Source organism: Micromys minutus (genome assembly GCF_963924665.1).
Source record: "Micromys minutus genome assembly, chromosome: 18".
Lineage (NCBI taxonomy): Eukaryota > Metazoa > Chordata > Mammalia > Rodentia > Muridae > Micromys > Micromys minutus.
The window spans coordinates 32,895,081-32,909,051 of record NC_137953.1 but is presented as its reverse complement, the minus strand read 5'-3'; the positions used below and the strand labels follow the sequence as shown (position 1 = coordinate 32,909,051).

Sequence of the window (13,971 nt, the reverse complement as noted above, 5' to 3'; positions counted from 1 at the left end):
GATAGGGGAGAGAAAAGGATACAGGAGAAAAGGATGCAGGGGAAGGGGGCGTGATGTTATCCTTAGACTACTTCCTGCAGTTAAATGGTGTTGAGTTTCTTGGGGCAAGTTTGATCTTCGATGTCAGGATATCTAATTTGTTCTTTGTACACGACTACATAGCAAACTCAAACCAACAGCAACCAATCAACAACCCACCAACAGCAACAACATCCAACTCTTGAGGCTCTAACATTTACCCTCTTGAATAGTCCCCAGAATTCCATGCTTGCAAAGAAACTATCTGCAGCTTGCAAAATCACGCCCTGCTAGAGCACAAGACAAATCATAGCTACTGCAGACAATCCGAAGCAGCCCTAAATCCCACACCTGGGATTAAAACAAAAACATAGTCCTATAATATTTGTGTTTTTCAAAGAAACCAAAACTCCACTATTGTCACTATGTGGTTGATCCATTGTGACAGGTCTTCAAAAATGCCTGAAAGAGAAAGAGTAAGTCCAGGAAGTACCTGTCCTTCAGCTCTCTCGGGGCTCATGTTCCTTATGTGACAAGGAGAATAGCTCCAGGATGTCACCTTAGAGTTGTTAGTGTCAAAAGAGGCTCTAGACAAATAAGCATGGTTTTGTTCCTCCTATTAAGTCTGGAACACTTTTCTTGATCCTGTGTTCTTCATCCCCAGACAGGAAGGACCTTTCTTTCCTGCCAAGTGGTAGAAGGTCCTTCACTTTCCAGCTGAGCTGGTACTTTGGGGTCCTTCAGAAGTATGGGCTGGAGACTAGGAATTTGAGGTGATAGTGTCAGACTCAGTCATGACAGCAGGTGCTTCATGTGCTTCTTTGTTCAAGCAGCTTGGGTGATAGATTCCAGATCTGATGGTTTCTTGTTTGGCATTCAGACACTAGAGCACATCAGACACGCTCCCAGGAGCCTTCATCCCCGGCTGTGCTATTTCCTAATGTCCTTCAGACTCTGTAGCCATCAAAAGTCCTGCACAAAAGAGGCAGAAAGTAACACTGCCGTCATTCCTGGAGTAGGGTAAGTAAGCAAGACTGCGGCATGTACCCATGGTTCTGGATTCTCCTTGCCTGCTCACCCAACTGTTGTTTAGGACCTACAAGCAAGACGTGTCCAGCTACACATGGACAGTATAGCTGTCCCAAGCTTAATCCTCAACTGCAAGCGTTCATGGCCTCTCACCTAATGCTTTAGATGTTCTCTGGGAACCAGTATTCAAGTGCTAGCTAGCGGTGGGGAAAGAAGTGCTGGGTAATCCTGGCTGGCCTTGGGCTTGCGGTGATTTTTCCTACCTCTATCTTCAGAGTACTGGATCCACTTGCCCGTGCCATTATGCCCAACTGGGCTTACCGCGTTTATCCTGGAATTCAATAGGACAGGTTAAAGAGTATTTTGAGTTAAGAATGAACAACTGCTGCTTGGTTGCAGGAGCTCAACATTGTTGGATCCCAGATTCTTCTGACTCATTTTGTAAAACAAAGATATGTTTGGGGCCACAAGGCCCTGAGAACTATGGAGGTGGAAATCTTAGCCTAATCGGTGCTCTATAAACACACTGGAATAAGCACTGCGAGTTTGTGGCCTCGTTTGTTCTGGGACGTCTCAGCAGGTGGTCCTAGTGGTTGGCTTGGTTTAACAGTTCATAGGTGAAAGCAGCTGAACACCTGGCGCTCACACCTGCGGGGCTGGAACAACACGCTAGCGAATGCTGTGCGGCTTGTGCTCCCAGCTAGCCAATAGAAACTGGCTTCTCTACCGCCAGGGGCGGAACCTCCAGGGCTAGCCAATGGGAGCTGACTTGTGGAGGGTGGGGCCTGGGTTTCAGCCGCGGGAGCAGTAGAAGAGCAGCGAGGACGCCGGGATCTCAAAACTGCCGGCTGCGTCCTGGACGATCATCTGTGTTCCATATCGTGGGGCCAGGAAGGGCCTCCTGTAGGGAACACAGCGGCTACAACGAGACGAGGCAGAATCACACGCAGCCATGACTGAGACAGCCGCTGCACCGGTAAGGGTGACCCTCACCCCATGTGGGGGATGTGAAGCCGTTCCTGAATTCGCCGGGAGGACATCTTAACACCTAAAATTGGGTAGAGCTCAGTCAGGGAGGACTAAGAGGCTTGCTGCTGCATGATAAAAAGCTCTTTGCCACGGTTTTGATCATCCGTAATGTACGGCTGTTGAGGTTAACCAGGAACTATCTGGGCCCTGTGCACCGGCTGTGGACGTTTTTACCCAACACGACTCCTTTTTTCCAGAGCCTCTCTGCTCCACCTAATCCCGAGCTAAGGCCCCTCCAGTTAGCCTCTTGGTCCTGGGACCTAAAAGCTTGTTCCTGCCTAGGAGGATTCCATGGCCTTTCAGGCCTGAATTCGATTCCATTCAGGGTGTATACATTACATCCTCCCCTGCTGTTTTCTGATCACCACCAGGAAGACTTTCCTACTGCAGCTATTAGGGAATCAGTGTTACAGAAAACGTTGGGTAGGCGTGTTTGAGGCTCAGGTTTGGTTTATTGCCTCCAAGTGAGCTACTGAGATACTCTGAAGGTAGGAGGCATTTCCTGCTGGCAATAGCTTTGCAGTGACTTCAAAGACAGTTCTTGGTGTTAGATTTGTGCCCAGGGATTACAGAGAAACGAAGATACTCGACCTTTATATGTGAAGGCTGCATCCTCCCAACCATATTTTGTTATATAGGTCTATGGTCACAGACCACAGGATAGCACCATGGTGCTGGAAACAGAGTGAGGAAAAGATAGGTGTCTGGTGACAAGATCTATGTAGGACACTTTGCTGTGTCTTTTTATGGAAGATGTCTTGGGGGAAGGTTAATGTCACAAAATTGTAGTTGCAGTCTTTGATTTATAACACATTCTGGCCAATGGTCAGGAACCTTCATGTTTATTGGTAATAAAGTATATAATAATGTCATACACCCTGAGTGCTTTTTCATACCTGTAGCTTCACCACCTTAGAGATAGAGGAACGTTCCAGAATTTATCTGCTGTCCCCACAGCACCTTATTTTATTTACAATTATGCATGGTGACATTGTCCCACTTCTTTTGACTAAGATGCTGGCTTTCAGCTTTCTCTAGCTCTGCTTACTGGCATCTAAAATCTAGCTTGTAGTAAAGACAGTTCAGGGGCTATTTGTTGAGGTGCCTCAATCACAAAGACCTAGTGTCCAACTTGAAACAAGCTGAAGTCACCTGAGAGGAAGGAACCTCAATTGAGAAAATGCTTCCATAAGATCTAGCTGTAGGCAAGCCTGTAGAGCACTCTCTTAATTTATATGTGGTGTGAGAGAGCCCCATTCATTGTGGGTGGCCCACACCTGGGTTGATGGTCCTCGGGTTCTGTAAGAAAGCTAAGAAAGCCATGAGGAGCAAGAAAGTAAGCAGCACTCCTCCATGGCCTCTGCATCAGTCCCTGCCTCTGGGTTTCTGCTCTGATTTCCTTCTGTGATACATAGTGATGTGTAAAGTGTAAACAGGATAAACCCTTTCCTCCCTAAGTTGTTTTGGTCATAGTTATTCATCAAAGCAATAAGAAACTCTAAGGTACCTAGTAGCAGGTTAGGAATTTGCACAGTGTTAGTTGAGTCACCAAGCCCTTAAAAGATCACCAAGGAAGGTACAGCAGGTTCTCACTTTTGGGGAAGCTGCTTTAAGAAAAGTTGCAAGTGGTGGCCTTTAATCCCAGCACTCAGAGTTTGATGCCACCCCAGTCTATAGTACAGAGAGTGTTTCAGGGCTACACAGAGAGATCCTGGTAGGGGGCAGGGGTGGGGTGAGAGTTGAGTTTGCCTTTGGGTAGGCAGGTATGTGGCCTTGATGTTGGGCTATGTCCACAGAGGAAGAAAATGTGGTCAAATAACTGATGGAATTAATGTAAGTAGAAGGATTAGATTAAATCCAGCACACTTTGGACATTATTTTCCATTTCAGTGGATCTAGGTTCAATATTATTTTCATGAAGGTTCTGAGGGGTCTTTGTGCCTGTGTCTTTGGTCTTGACTGGGATCTGATCAGTAAGGAATCTGAACCTATTCTAGAAGATACTGATTTTCCTGTATTTGAGAACAGTTCTGGGCCGCCTTCTGGAAGCCAACATATTTCCTTGTCTCTGGTTCCAGGACTGGCATATGGGGACCAACCTCCAACAACAGGCCCAGATCCAATCTGCAGAAATCTCCCTTTTAGCTATCCTAACTGCTGTTCAGGCAGTGGAGAAGAAAACAGAGTCCCAGGCTGTCCACCTTCAAAACTTGGAAGTTCGAACAGGGTCAGCAGAGAAGAAGCTGGCGGACTTCGAGAAGACAGCCGTGGAGCTCAGCAGCCAGCTGGAGGGCAAGTGGGCCGTGCTGGGGACCCTGCTGCAGGAGTACGGGCTGCTGCAGCGGCGGCTGGAGAACCTGGAGAACCAGATGCAAAACCGGAACCCCTGGGTCCTGAGGCTTCCCCCCAGCAGCAAGGATGAAGCCCCCAAGGTATTCATAGAGTGAGGAGAGGCCTCCAATCTGGGTTCTAGTGCTTAGTTCTAGTCACCATGGACTTTAAGGAGCTTTTTAAAATGTCAGAAGTACAGTGTGACATTGGAAAGGTACAGTAGGGTGGGTTGTTGGGAAGGATATGTTTGGGCAGCAACAATTGTCTTCTTCCAGAATGACCTTTTTTTCTTATTGAAAAGAATTATTTTGCTAGGTGATGGTAGCAAACACCTTTAATTCCAGTACTTGGGAGGCAGTCTGATTTCTGGGTTTGAGGCCAGCCTAGTCTATAGAGTGAGTTTCAGGGCAGCCAGGGCTACACAGAGAAATTTGTCTTGAAAAAAACAAAAAACTGTTTTCACCAAACTTGGTTGTTCATGCCTTTGGAGGCAGGTGGGTCTCTGTGAGTTGGTGTCAGCCTAGTCTACATAGAGAGCTCCAGAACAGCCAGGACTATAGAAATCCTGTCTCAAAAATAAATAAATAAAATGAGACAAAGAGGAGCTGGAGAGATAGCTCAGTGGTTAAGAGCATTGACTGCTCTTCCAGAGGTCGTAAGTTCAATTCCCAGCATCTAGTGGCAGTTTACAACTGTCTATAACTCCAAAATCTGACATCCTCACACCGATGTACATGCAGGCAAAACAAGACAAAGTCTACAAAAAATACCAGTGAGTCTGTTTTATGTTGGCTAACTACTCGATATGGGGCCCACCCTGAAGTGTGTTATTGACTGCAGATTGCTTTTTTGTTAGAGATAGGAGTCCATGACTACTTTCCTTTTTCAATACTGGGACTCCCATCTCCATTTCTTTCCTTTTCCACATAGATCCCTGAACCTTCTGTGTTGAAGACGTTCCATTTAAGACCAAGTGCCCCAAAGTCTCTCACTCTCTACACATTGTCCATTGTGGGTCTCTGTGTTAGTTCCCACATACTACAGGAAGAAGCTTTCTGATTGCTGAACCAGGCACTGATCTCAGTCACAGCCTAATGTGGCCACTGAGAGTCCCCATAAAAAGTGGTTCTGAGGATGGGCAGCTAACCTACAAGAATGGAGATGGGCTATAAGGGAAGGCCCCAGAAAGACTTTTGGAGAGTGAGAACTGGTTTAAATAGAGGAAATCAACAGAAAGCATCTCCATTCAGGTTCCAAGAGAAGAAACAAGTATGCATAGGAGCCAGAAGGACCCTGTGCACTTGTCTTCCTTTCTATAAAAATATGCGGGCAGAAGCTAGCATTCGGTCAGTGGTGCCCACAGTTTTAAAGGTTGGTTTCTGAAGGGGTGTGGGGGGATTTGTGTTCTTCCAGGTTTCAATGACTACTGAAGAGGTGGCTGGATGTTTCCCTGAACAGCAGGAAGGCAGCCCTGACGACTGGCAAAAGGAGCTCTGCAAGCACATAGCAAAGGAAAGGCGTGAGGTGCTGGGCTCTCTAGGTAAGACTTCCCTGGGGGCTTTCCAGTGTGTTTTCATTCTTTTCCTCAGTGTATTGGATCTGAGAACCAGAGCAAATTGGTCCTCTGTCTTCAAGCTGGTAGAAGGTACAATTCCCACCTTTTTTGTGTGTATGAGTTGTTTTGCCTACATTTCTGTGCATCCATCATGTGCTTGCCTGGTTCCTGCAGAGGCCAGAAGAGGGCCTTAGATCCCCTGGATCTAGTTATACGTAGTTGGTTGTGAGCTGCCATAAATGTACTCAAATGGATCCTAGCAGTGTTCTTAACCACTGAGCCATTTGTCATGCCCCATGGCATGATTTGTAAAGGTGACTAAGGTCTGAGAAGTGAGGGCCAGCAGTTAGCACTAGGTTCTCTAGCTAAATATGCAGGAGTGTGTTTGTGTGAGACTTTATCAAGTCTAGAATTGTGTAGTTATATCCCCAGCTCTTGAATCATCCTGGAGCTTGCAGAGAGGTTAAATGGCTTATCTAGAGCTTATAGTAAGGACACTCAGAATCTGCTCCCCACCGCCCAGTTCTTCCCAGTTCATTTCTGTAGAGTAGAGGCTTCCTCTATTTATGTTTGTCCCTCTAGGTTTGTGGTGAGGCACATAGTTTACCACCTCTATTAGGTTTCTGATGTCATTTATGCCCATGGCCCAGCTCTTTACCCTGCTTCCACCATGGTGTGCTCTCTTTAGGGAAGACACTAGTCTTAGTGTGATGTTTCTTTTCCCCTGTTCCTGGCTTACTCTAGGACAATAAGCAACGAATGAGTACTGGGTCAGCACGAGAGCTAAGTTTTCATTCTCTGTTAGGTAATAGCACCAAGTTGGAATGCAGATTGTAAAGCTATATGCATTGATAAGAGATCAAACCTTGCAAATTCTAAGGGAAGTCCCTCCCACTGAGTTATAGCCCTAGTCTTTTGTTTCTATCTGACAGGATCTTGCTATAACTCAGGCTGGCTGGGAAATTACTGGGTTGCTCAGGATAGCCTTGAATTTGTGCCCCTACAGTATTGGGATTATAGGATTATATTTCTTTTTGAAACTTTTTAAAGGTGAAGAAACTCTTAGTTCCAATGACAGAAACAATAGAAGGGATCACTCTTATTGAAAGAGGATAGATTCCTGTTTGCTCAGAACACAAAGGTACCATTCCCCCTGTGTATGTGTGTAAAATTATTATTCTGTTACTATAGATTTACAGAATTAGCATGACAACAGTTATTCCTTAATCAACCAATTCCCTAATAACCATACAGAGAGACTGATTTTTTAAATTGCCTTGAGCCAAATACTGAGCAATTATTACTCTATTCTAAATCTCCAAGCTCGTCAACTTCCTCCCTGATTTCATCCATCTCTCTTCTGATGTTTCTTCTTGACCTCTCCTCCTGGCTCCCTCCTTCACGTCTGTCCCTTTCTCCATCCCTTTTTTAGAATCAGAAGTTCTCTCTAAAGCTTTGTATTGGCCTGTTGGCTTTTATTGGCAAGGCAGAGAATGAGGAGCACTGTTTATATAGACTTGAAACAGGTGCTTCTAAGAAAAAACATAACAAAGCCATATCCAGATTAAAACGACATGAGGACACTAACCTCTACACGTTGAGCATGTATGCACACACATGTTGTTAGCCTTACCAGAAATCCCAGTATCTGTCCTGTCTTTGCTGGCCTTTGGTTCTTTTGAGAGTGCCTGGTGGTCACTGGTCCTGGACAGAGATGGTGACAGGAAAGACCATGACATATCCCCTCAGAGCTTCTTCTGTTTTTTCACAGAAACAGGTCAGCTGGAATCTTCCCCGAGTGTTCTTCCCTGGATCAAGCAAGAGGAAGAGGTGTGTGAGAAGAGCCTGCAGGAGACAGCCAGTGCATCTCTGTGCTCAGGTGCATCTCAGGGGAGGCTGCGTTTCTGGTATCTCTGAACTATAGGGGGCTTCTGTATAAGTGTCTGGAAGTGGCATCGAGCAGGCGTCCTCCCACAGAGTTGCATGAAATTGTTCCCAGTCTTCTGGCTTTGCTTTATGAACTGTAGCTGGTATGGTACTGGGGAGGCACTACAAGGACTGACTACAGGGCACACAATCCCAATCCCCAGAAGGGCTTTTCAGTTAGAAGAAAGATTACCAGAAATTAACAGTGCTAGGAAAAGGATGAAGAGAGTGGGGGGATATGGCCCATGGAGGCGAGGTCTGGAGGCAAGGCGGATGCCTGGGGGATCCATGTTGGGAATCCCTTCTCCCTGAGGGACCAGCCACACGACGGTATAGTACAAAATGAGTTTATTCAGGTCATGGGGGAGTTAAGAGGGTGGTAGAGGCAGAGAGAGAAGAGAGGAGTAGAGAAGTAGAGGCCGGCCATGAACATGTGAAGAGAGAGAAGGGGGAAGGGAAGAGAAGGGGAAGAAGAGAGGGGTAAGGGCAGGACACAAGGGAGCAAGAGAGAGAGCGAGAGAGAGAGGAGGGGGCAAGCAGCCCCTTTTATAGTGTCAGATCACTGGGGCAGAACATACCTGGCTGTTGCTATGTAACTGAGGGCTGAGGTTTATGGAATCCCAATATTCCCCCATTTTGGTTTAATTAAAAAAAGAAAAATTAGAGGCAATGGTGGACTAGGAATAGGGTTGTTGTGATCTCTGACTCCTTCACGCTTGCTTTGGGGCGATGTTTCTAGAGTTTAGAAAAGTGGGAGTGGGGATGTTTGTCCAGTCTTAGAGTTGACTGTTTTCTTGTTATTTAGGGTCTGTGGAACCATCTGAGGATAGGTCAGAAGGAACAGGTCCAGTGGAAGTGTCTGTGTCTGTGAGAGAAGGCTGAAGCATCTGTAGGTTGCTTCTCAGGAGCTGTTCTAGATGTAATGAGCGCCTGGACTTGACAAGATGCTGGAACATATATATACATTATGGTAGAGATTAGGTACATTTGGAAGAAAGAAAAAGTTTGCAGGATCGGTCCTAATGCTGCCATTCCTTCCCTTCTCTTAGCATAAAAAGGAGGAAAAGGAGAGGGGGAGGCGGATGGTGAAAGGGGAATAGGGGCTCTGATTGGCTACTTCCTGCTGTCTTGGGATGTTGTAGGGGGTGCGGCTGGCTTTCACCATCAGGATCCACCTGGCAAACGTTCACATCAGGCTCCTCTATAGACAGTGGCTTGTAATCCTGTAACAGGAACTAATTAATAGTTTGGTTAGAAATTTTTATCTGTTGAAGGAATGTAGTAACAAAATTGATAAGGTTTGGAGCAAATTTCTATAGAACATGTCCTGAATGTCTTAAAACAGTTTGCCGTGCCATGAAGAGGGATAGAGGAAAGGTATGGAGTCATGGAAACATCAGAGTCGGGGCAGCTGATAAAGGGTGAGATAAGGTTATTAGGCAACATCACTGGGGAGGCTGTAAGTGGCAATTGTGAGTTTGTTCCAGGGGTTACATAGCCAGCAGTCTTTAAAGCAGCCGGGTCAGGTGACATCAATTGAGACTTTTTTTTTTTTTTTTTTTTTTTTTTTTTGAATTTTGATAGTACGTACTTACTTGGGGCCCTGGTTGGTTTTTACGGTAGAGCTTACCAACAACTCTTGTTTCCCACCTGGGATCCCATGGATTTTGCATGTAGAAAAGCTGTAGGCGTTTCGAGAATCACCTTAAAAGGGCCCTGGTAGGGTCTAGTAATTGGATGACAACAGGAAAATGATGTTTAGCAACAGAGGGGTTCTGGATGTCCCAGACTCTGGGGTCTACTTGAGAAGCTGGTAAAGGAAACATGTTTGTGTTAGTAGGTTGACTGGCTAGGTGAAGGAAGGAGCAGAGGGGTTGCTGGTGAGCCTGGGTTCAGGCGAATTGGGGGAACAAAGGAAATAGAGGCTCCCAACTTAGCTAGAAGATCTCTTCCCAATAAGGGGACAAGACCTGTCAGCACTACCAAAAGGAATGGGTGAGAGAGTACGCCTCTAAAAATGCAACTAAGTGGTGGGGTCTGGTGAGGAAGGCACATGGCTTAGCTTAAAGGGCATCTGGGTGTCAGTAACAGGCTTGTGTCAGCCTCAGGCCTTTAATACCAAAGAACAGAGTCAGGTGTCTTGGACCCAGAGCCTGTGGCAGAAATAACTCATGTTTTTGTCTCATCCCACCAGAAACATGGCTGGCTGACAAGAAAAGGACCCTGGAGGGGATGTCTATGGCACCAGAGCCATCCTGGGTAACTGAAGGGGGACCTGGCAAGGAGGATTTCGAGCAGGGAACCTGTGGCGATCTGCTCCCTGTTTGCAGAGAGAGAGAGGCAGCATCTCTCCCTCGTGGCTCTCAGAGTCAGCCTGTGCCGGCTGCTGAGGGCACGGAGAATGGCCAGAACTCCAATGTCAAAGAGCTCATCACAGAGCGTGAGTATTCACACCATGGATCGCAGCCCTGTGCCAGTCTCCAGTGTCCCCAAAGTGCTGCACAGCGGGTCACTCTGACCAGGAATCGTCGTGCACCCACAGCCCAGCGTGCCTACACCTGTGTCCAATGTGGCAAGAGCTTTGTCCACCAATCAACACTTACCACACACTACCGCACACACACCGGGGAAAAGCCTTACAAATGTGCCGAATGTGAGAAGCGGTTTGGCCGCCTGTCCACACTGCTGGAGCATCAGCGAACCCACACTGGAGAGCGGCCCTTCCCCTGTGCACAGTGTGGCCGTCGTTTTGGGCGCCTGTCCACTCTGGTGGAACATAGGCGCACACACACGGGTGAGAAGCCATTTCCATGTACCCAGTGTGACAAACGTTTCACACGCCTGGCCAACTTGACAGTGCACCAGAGTGTGCACTCTGGCGAGCATGCTTTCCAGTGTACCCAGTGTGGCTCCTGCTTCACGCACAAGCCCAGTTTCCTGCGACATCTGCGCAGCCACTCTCAGGAGAAGCGCTTCACCTGCGGCCAATGTGGCAAGAGCTTCACCTGTCGCTCCTGGCTGGTACGCCATCAGAGCAGCCATGAACGCTCAGCATCCTCTGCTTATGAGGCTTGTGAGAGGAGCTCACCAAGTTATGTGTCACCTACGGGTCTCTTTAAAGGTGCAGCCAGGGGAAAGTTCTCCAGTGACCCTTCCATCTCACCCGGATCCAAGGACACTGGAGTCAGTCAGGACCACAAGGCATATGGCGGAGGTCAGCAGCTCAGCGACCATGATCAGGAAAGTCTAGTGGGGTCTCTGCATAGCTGTCTGTCTGTAAAGATGGAGAATGCAGGGTAGCACCCAGAGAGCCCCATAACGAGGCCACGAGGACACAAGGCTTCTGGGTCCCCTCCAATCTAAGCTTCTCCTGGGTCAATGTGATGCCTGCCATCTGCTGGGCTTCCCAGGGCGAGGTTCTCCCCCGTGGACTGCAGGCGCTACGTGCCCCTGGGATTCTTGAAGAGAAGCTTCATGCACACGGAAAATGTTGCAGAAACAAGCAGCTCAACAGTCCCCTGAGATCTTGCTGGCTCCTATCAAGAAATCTACCATCTTAGAAATTTGGGCAAGAACAAAAGGCTGGTAAGGGATGTTGCAATTTTGAAGAGCTGAGTTGCTCAACCAGAAGCTGAACAATTCAAAACTCAGACTAGGACAGAGCTGAGGATGTTCTTCGAGCATGCGTGGGTGGAGCCACGGTTAGATCCCTCGCATCAAATTAAACTGGCCATGATGGTACATGCCTGTAATCCTTGTATTATTGTAGAGGCAGGAGAAACAAGTTCAAGGTCATGTGTAGCTACGTGAGACCCTGTCTCAAGGGACCAAAAAATATCCTTAGGAGTTCAAAGTCCAAGTTGTCAGATAATCCATCTCGGTCACAAGTGGCCACATACTTATATAACAGCATGTGTGTTTCCAAGGACTCCCACTGGAGGGACTGGGACCATTAGTGTCATTGTCCCCACTTTGGAGCAATGTGGGAAAACAGGCCTGTGCTGCTTGCATTTGGGGCTGGGTTTTACTGAAGGTATAATTTCCCTTACTTTGTTTTTCTTTTGAGACGGGGTTTTTCTATGTAGTGTTGGCTGTCCTGGAACTTGCTCTGTAGACTGGCCATGAATTCACAGAGATCCACCTGACTCTGCCTCCTGAGTATCGGGATTAAAGATGTGTGCTGCTGCTACCTGGCTCCACATCACTTTAAAAGCCTGTAAAATAAAGGTATATATGAAGAACTGTGAAGTCCCCTTCTTGCCTGATGACCCTACCAAGGTTGGTTATTGTTTGTGATGCAGTAATATTGTTTTGCTCCAGATATTGGTAATAGTGATGATTACTTTTTTTTATTTCTTTTATTTTTTTTATTAGATACTCTCTGTATTTACATTTGAAATGTTATCCCCTTCCTCTCCCCTCTGCCCCCTCCACTTGTCTTCATGTAGGTGCACTCCCTCCTAATCACCCTCTCTACCCATTGCCTTGGCATTCCCCTACTTTGGGAAAACGTGCCCTCCCTGGACCAAAGGCCTCTTCTCACATTGATGCCAGACACTGCTATCTTCAGCTACTTATGCACCTGGAGCCATAGGTCTCTCAATATGTGCTCAATGGTTGGTGTTTTAGTCCATGGGAGTTTTGGAGGGTTTGGTTGGTTGATAATGTTCTTCCCATAAGGTTGTAACGCCTTTCAGCTCCTTCAGTCCTTTCTTCATTGGGGTCCCGTATTCAGTCCACCGGTTTGCTGCAAGCATGCTAGCTGCATCTGTATGGCTCTGACAGAGCCCCTGAGGAGGCATCTTTATCAGGCTCCTGCCAGTAAGTACTTCTTGGCATCAGCAGTAGTGCTTGGGTTTAGTGGCTGCATATGGGGTGGATCCCCAGGTGAGGCAGCCTCTGAATGATCTTTTCTTCAATCCCTGATCCTCTATTTGACCTTGTATTTCTTCCCGTGATTGTTTTGTTCTCCCTTCTAAGAAGGACTGAGGCATCCACATTTTGGCCTTTTTGGGCTTCATAAGGTCTGTGAATTGTTTCTTGGGTATTCAGAACTTTCTGGGGCTAGTGTTTGCTTATCAATGAGTGCATATCATGTGTGTTCCTTTGTGACTGGGTTACCTCACTCAGGATGATAGTCTCTAGTTCCATTTGTCTATGAATTTCATGAAGTCATTGTTGCTAATAACTGAGTAGTACTCCATTGTGTAAATGTACCACATTTTCTGTATCCACTTCTCTGTTAGGACATCTGGGTTATTTCCAGCTTCTGGCTATTATAAATAAGGCTGCTATGAACATTGTGGTGCATGTGTCCTTGTTATATGTTGGAGCATCTTTGGGGTATATGCCCAGGAGTGGAATAGCTGGGTTTTCAGGTAGTACTATGTCCAGTTTTCTGAGGAACTGCCAGACTGATCTCCAGAGTGGTTGTACCAGTTTACAACCCCACCAACAGTGGAGGGATTACTTATTTTCAACTGCGTGTCCATGTTGAGAAGCACCCATGAAGATGGGCTTTGGGCGGGGCCAGCTGATTTTCCATGGAAGACACTGGGCCATAGAAAGCCCAACCCCCTTCTACTCTAGCCCTCTTTAGGCCATGATGGACACGTATAAACACATGACATAAACTCACATTGACACATGCACATAAATGTAAAATCTTAAAGCACTCTATGGGACTGGAGAGATGGCTCAGTGGTTAAGAGCACTGACTGCCCTTCCAGAGGTCTTGGGTTCAATTCTCAGTACCACATGGTGATTCACAACCATCTGTAATGAAATCTGATGTCCTCTTCTAGTGTGTCTGAAGACTGCTACAGTGTACTCATAAATCTTAAAAAAAAAAAAAAAAAAAAGAAAAAAGAAAAAAATAAAAGCACTCTATGGAATGGGTGGTAAGTATGTTTCCATAAGACGGTTTACCACTTCCCATCTCTGTTGTTTATACATTAATTTTCATAAATTCTAAGGTCCATTGATTGTAAGACATACCTTTATTTTCTACTTCTATGAGGAAAAGCTGTAGCCCCATCGTCATGACTCCTACCAATGCAGGATATTAAATGCTGTGGCCATGT

The 13,971-nt window shown here is 46.6% G+C and overlaps 1 protein-coding gene across 1 annotated transcript; it reads left to right on the top strand.

Annotated features, from left to right (window-relative positions):
• Positions 1–1,999: 1,999 nt before the first annotated feature.
• LOC308432791 (uncharacterized protein) lies at positions 2,000–11,449 on the top strand (the record flags this gene model as incomplete). Its single annotated transcript, XM_080932599.1, has 5 exons — positions 2,000–2,023; positions 4,155–4,508; positions 5,821–5,947; positions 7,734–7,841; positions 10,083–11,449. 5 exons carry the CDS (start codon positions 2,000–2,002, stop codon positions 11,186–11,188), a joined length of 1,719 nt encoding a protein of 572 aa, XP_080788725.1. The 3' UTR covers positions 11,189–11,449.
• Positions 11,450–13,971: the final 2,522 nt, after the last annotated feature.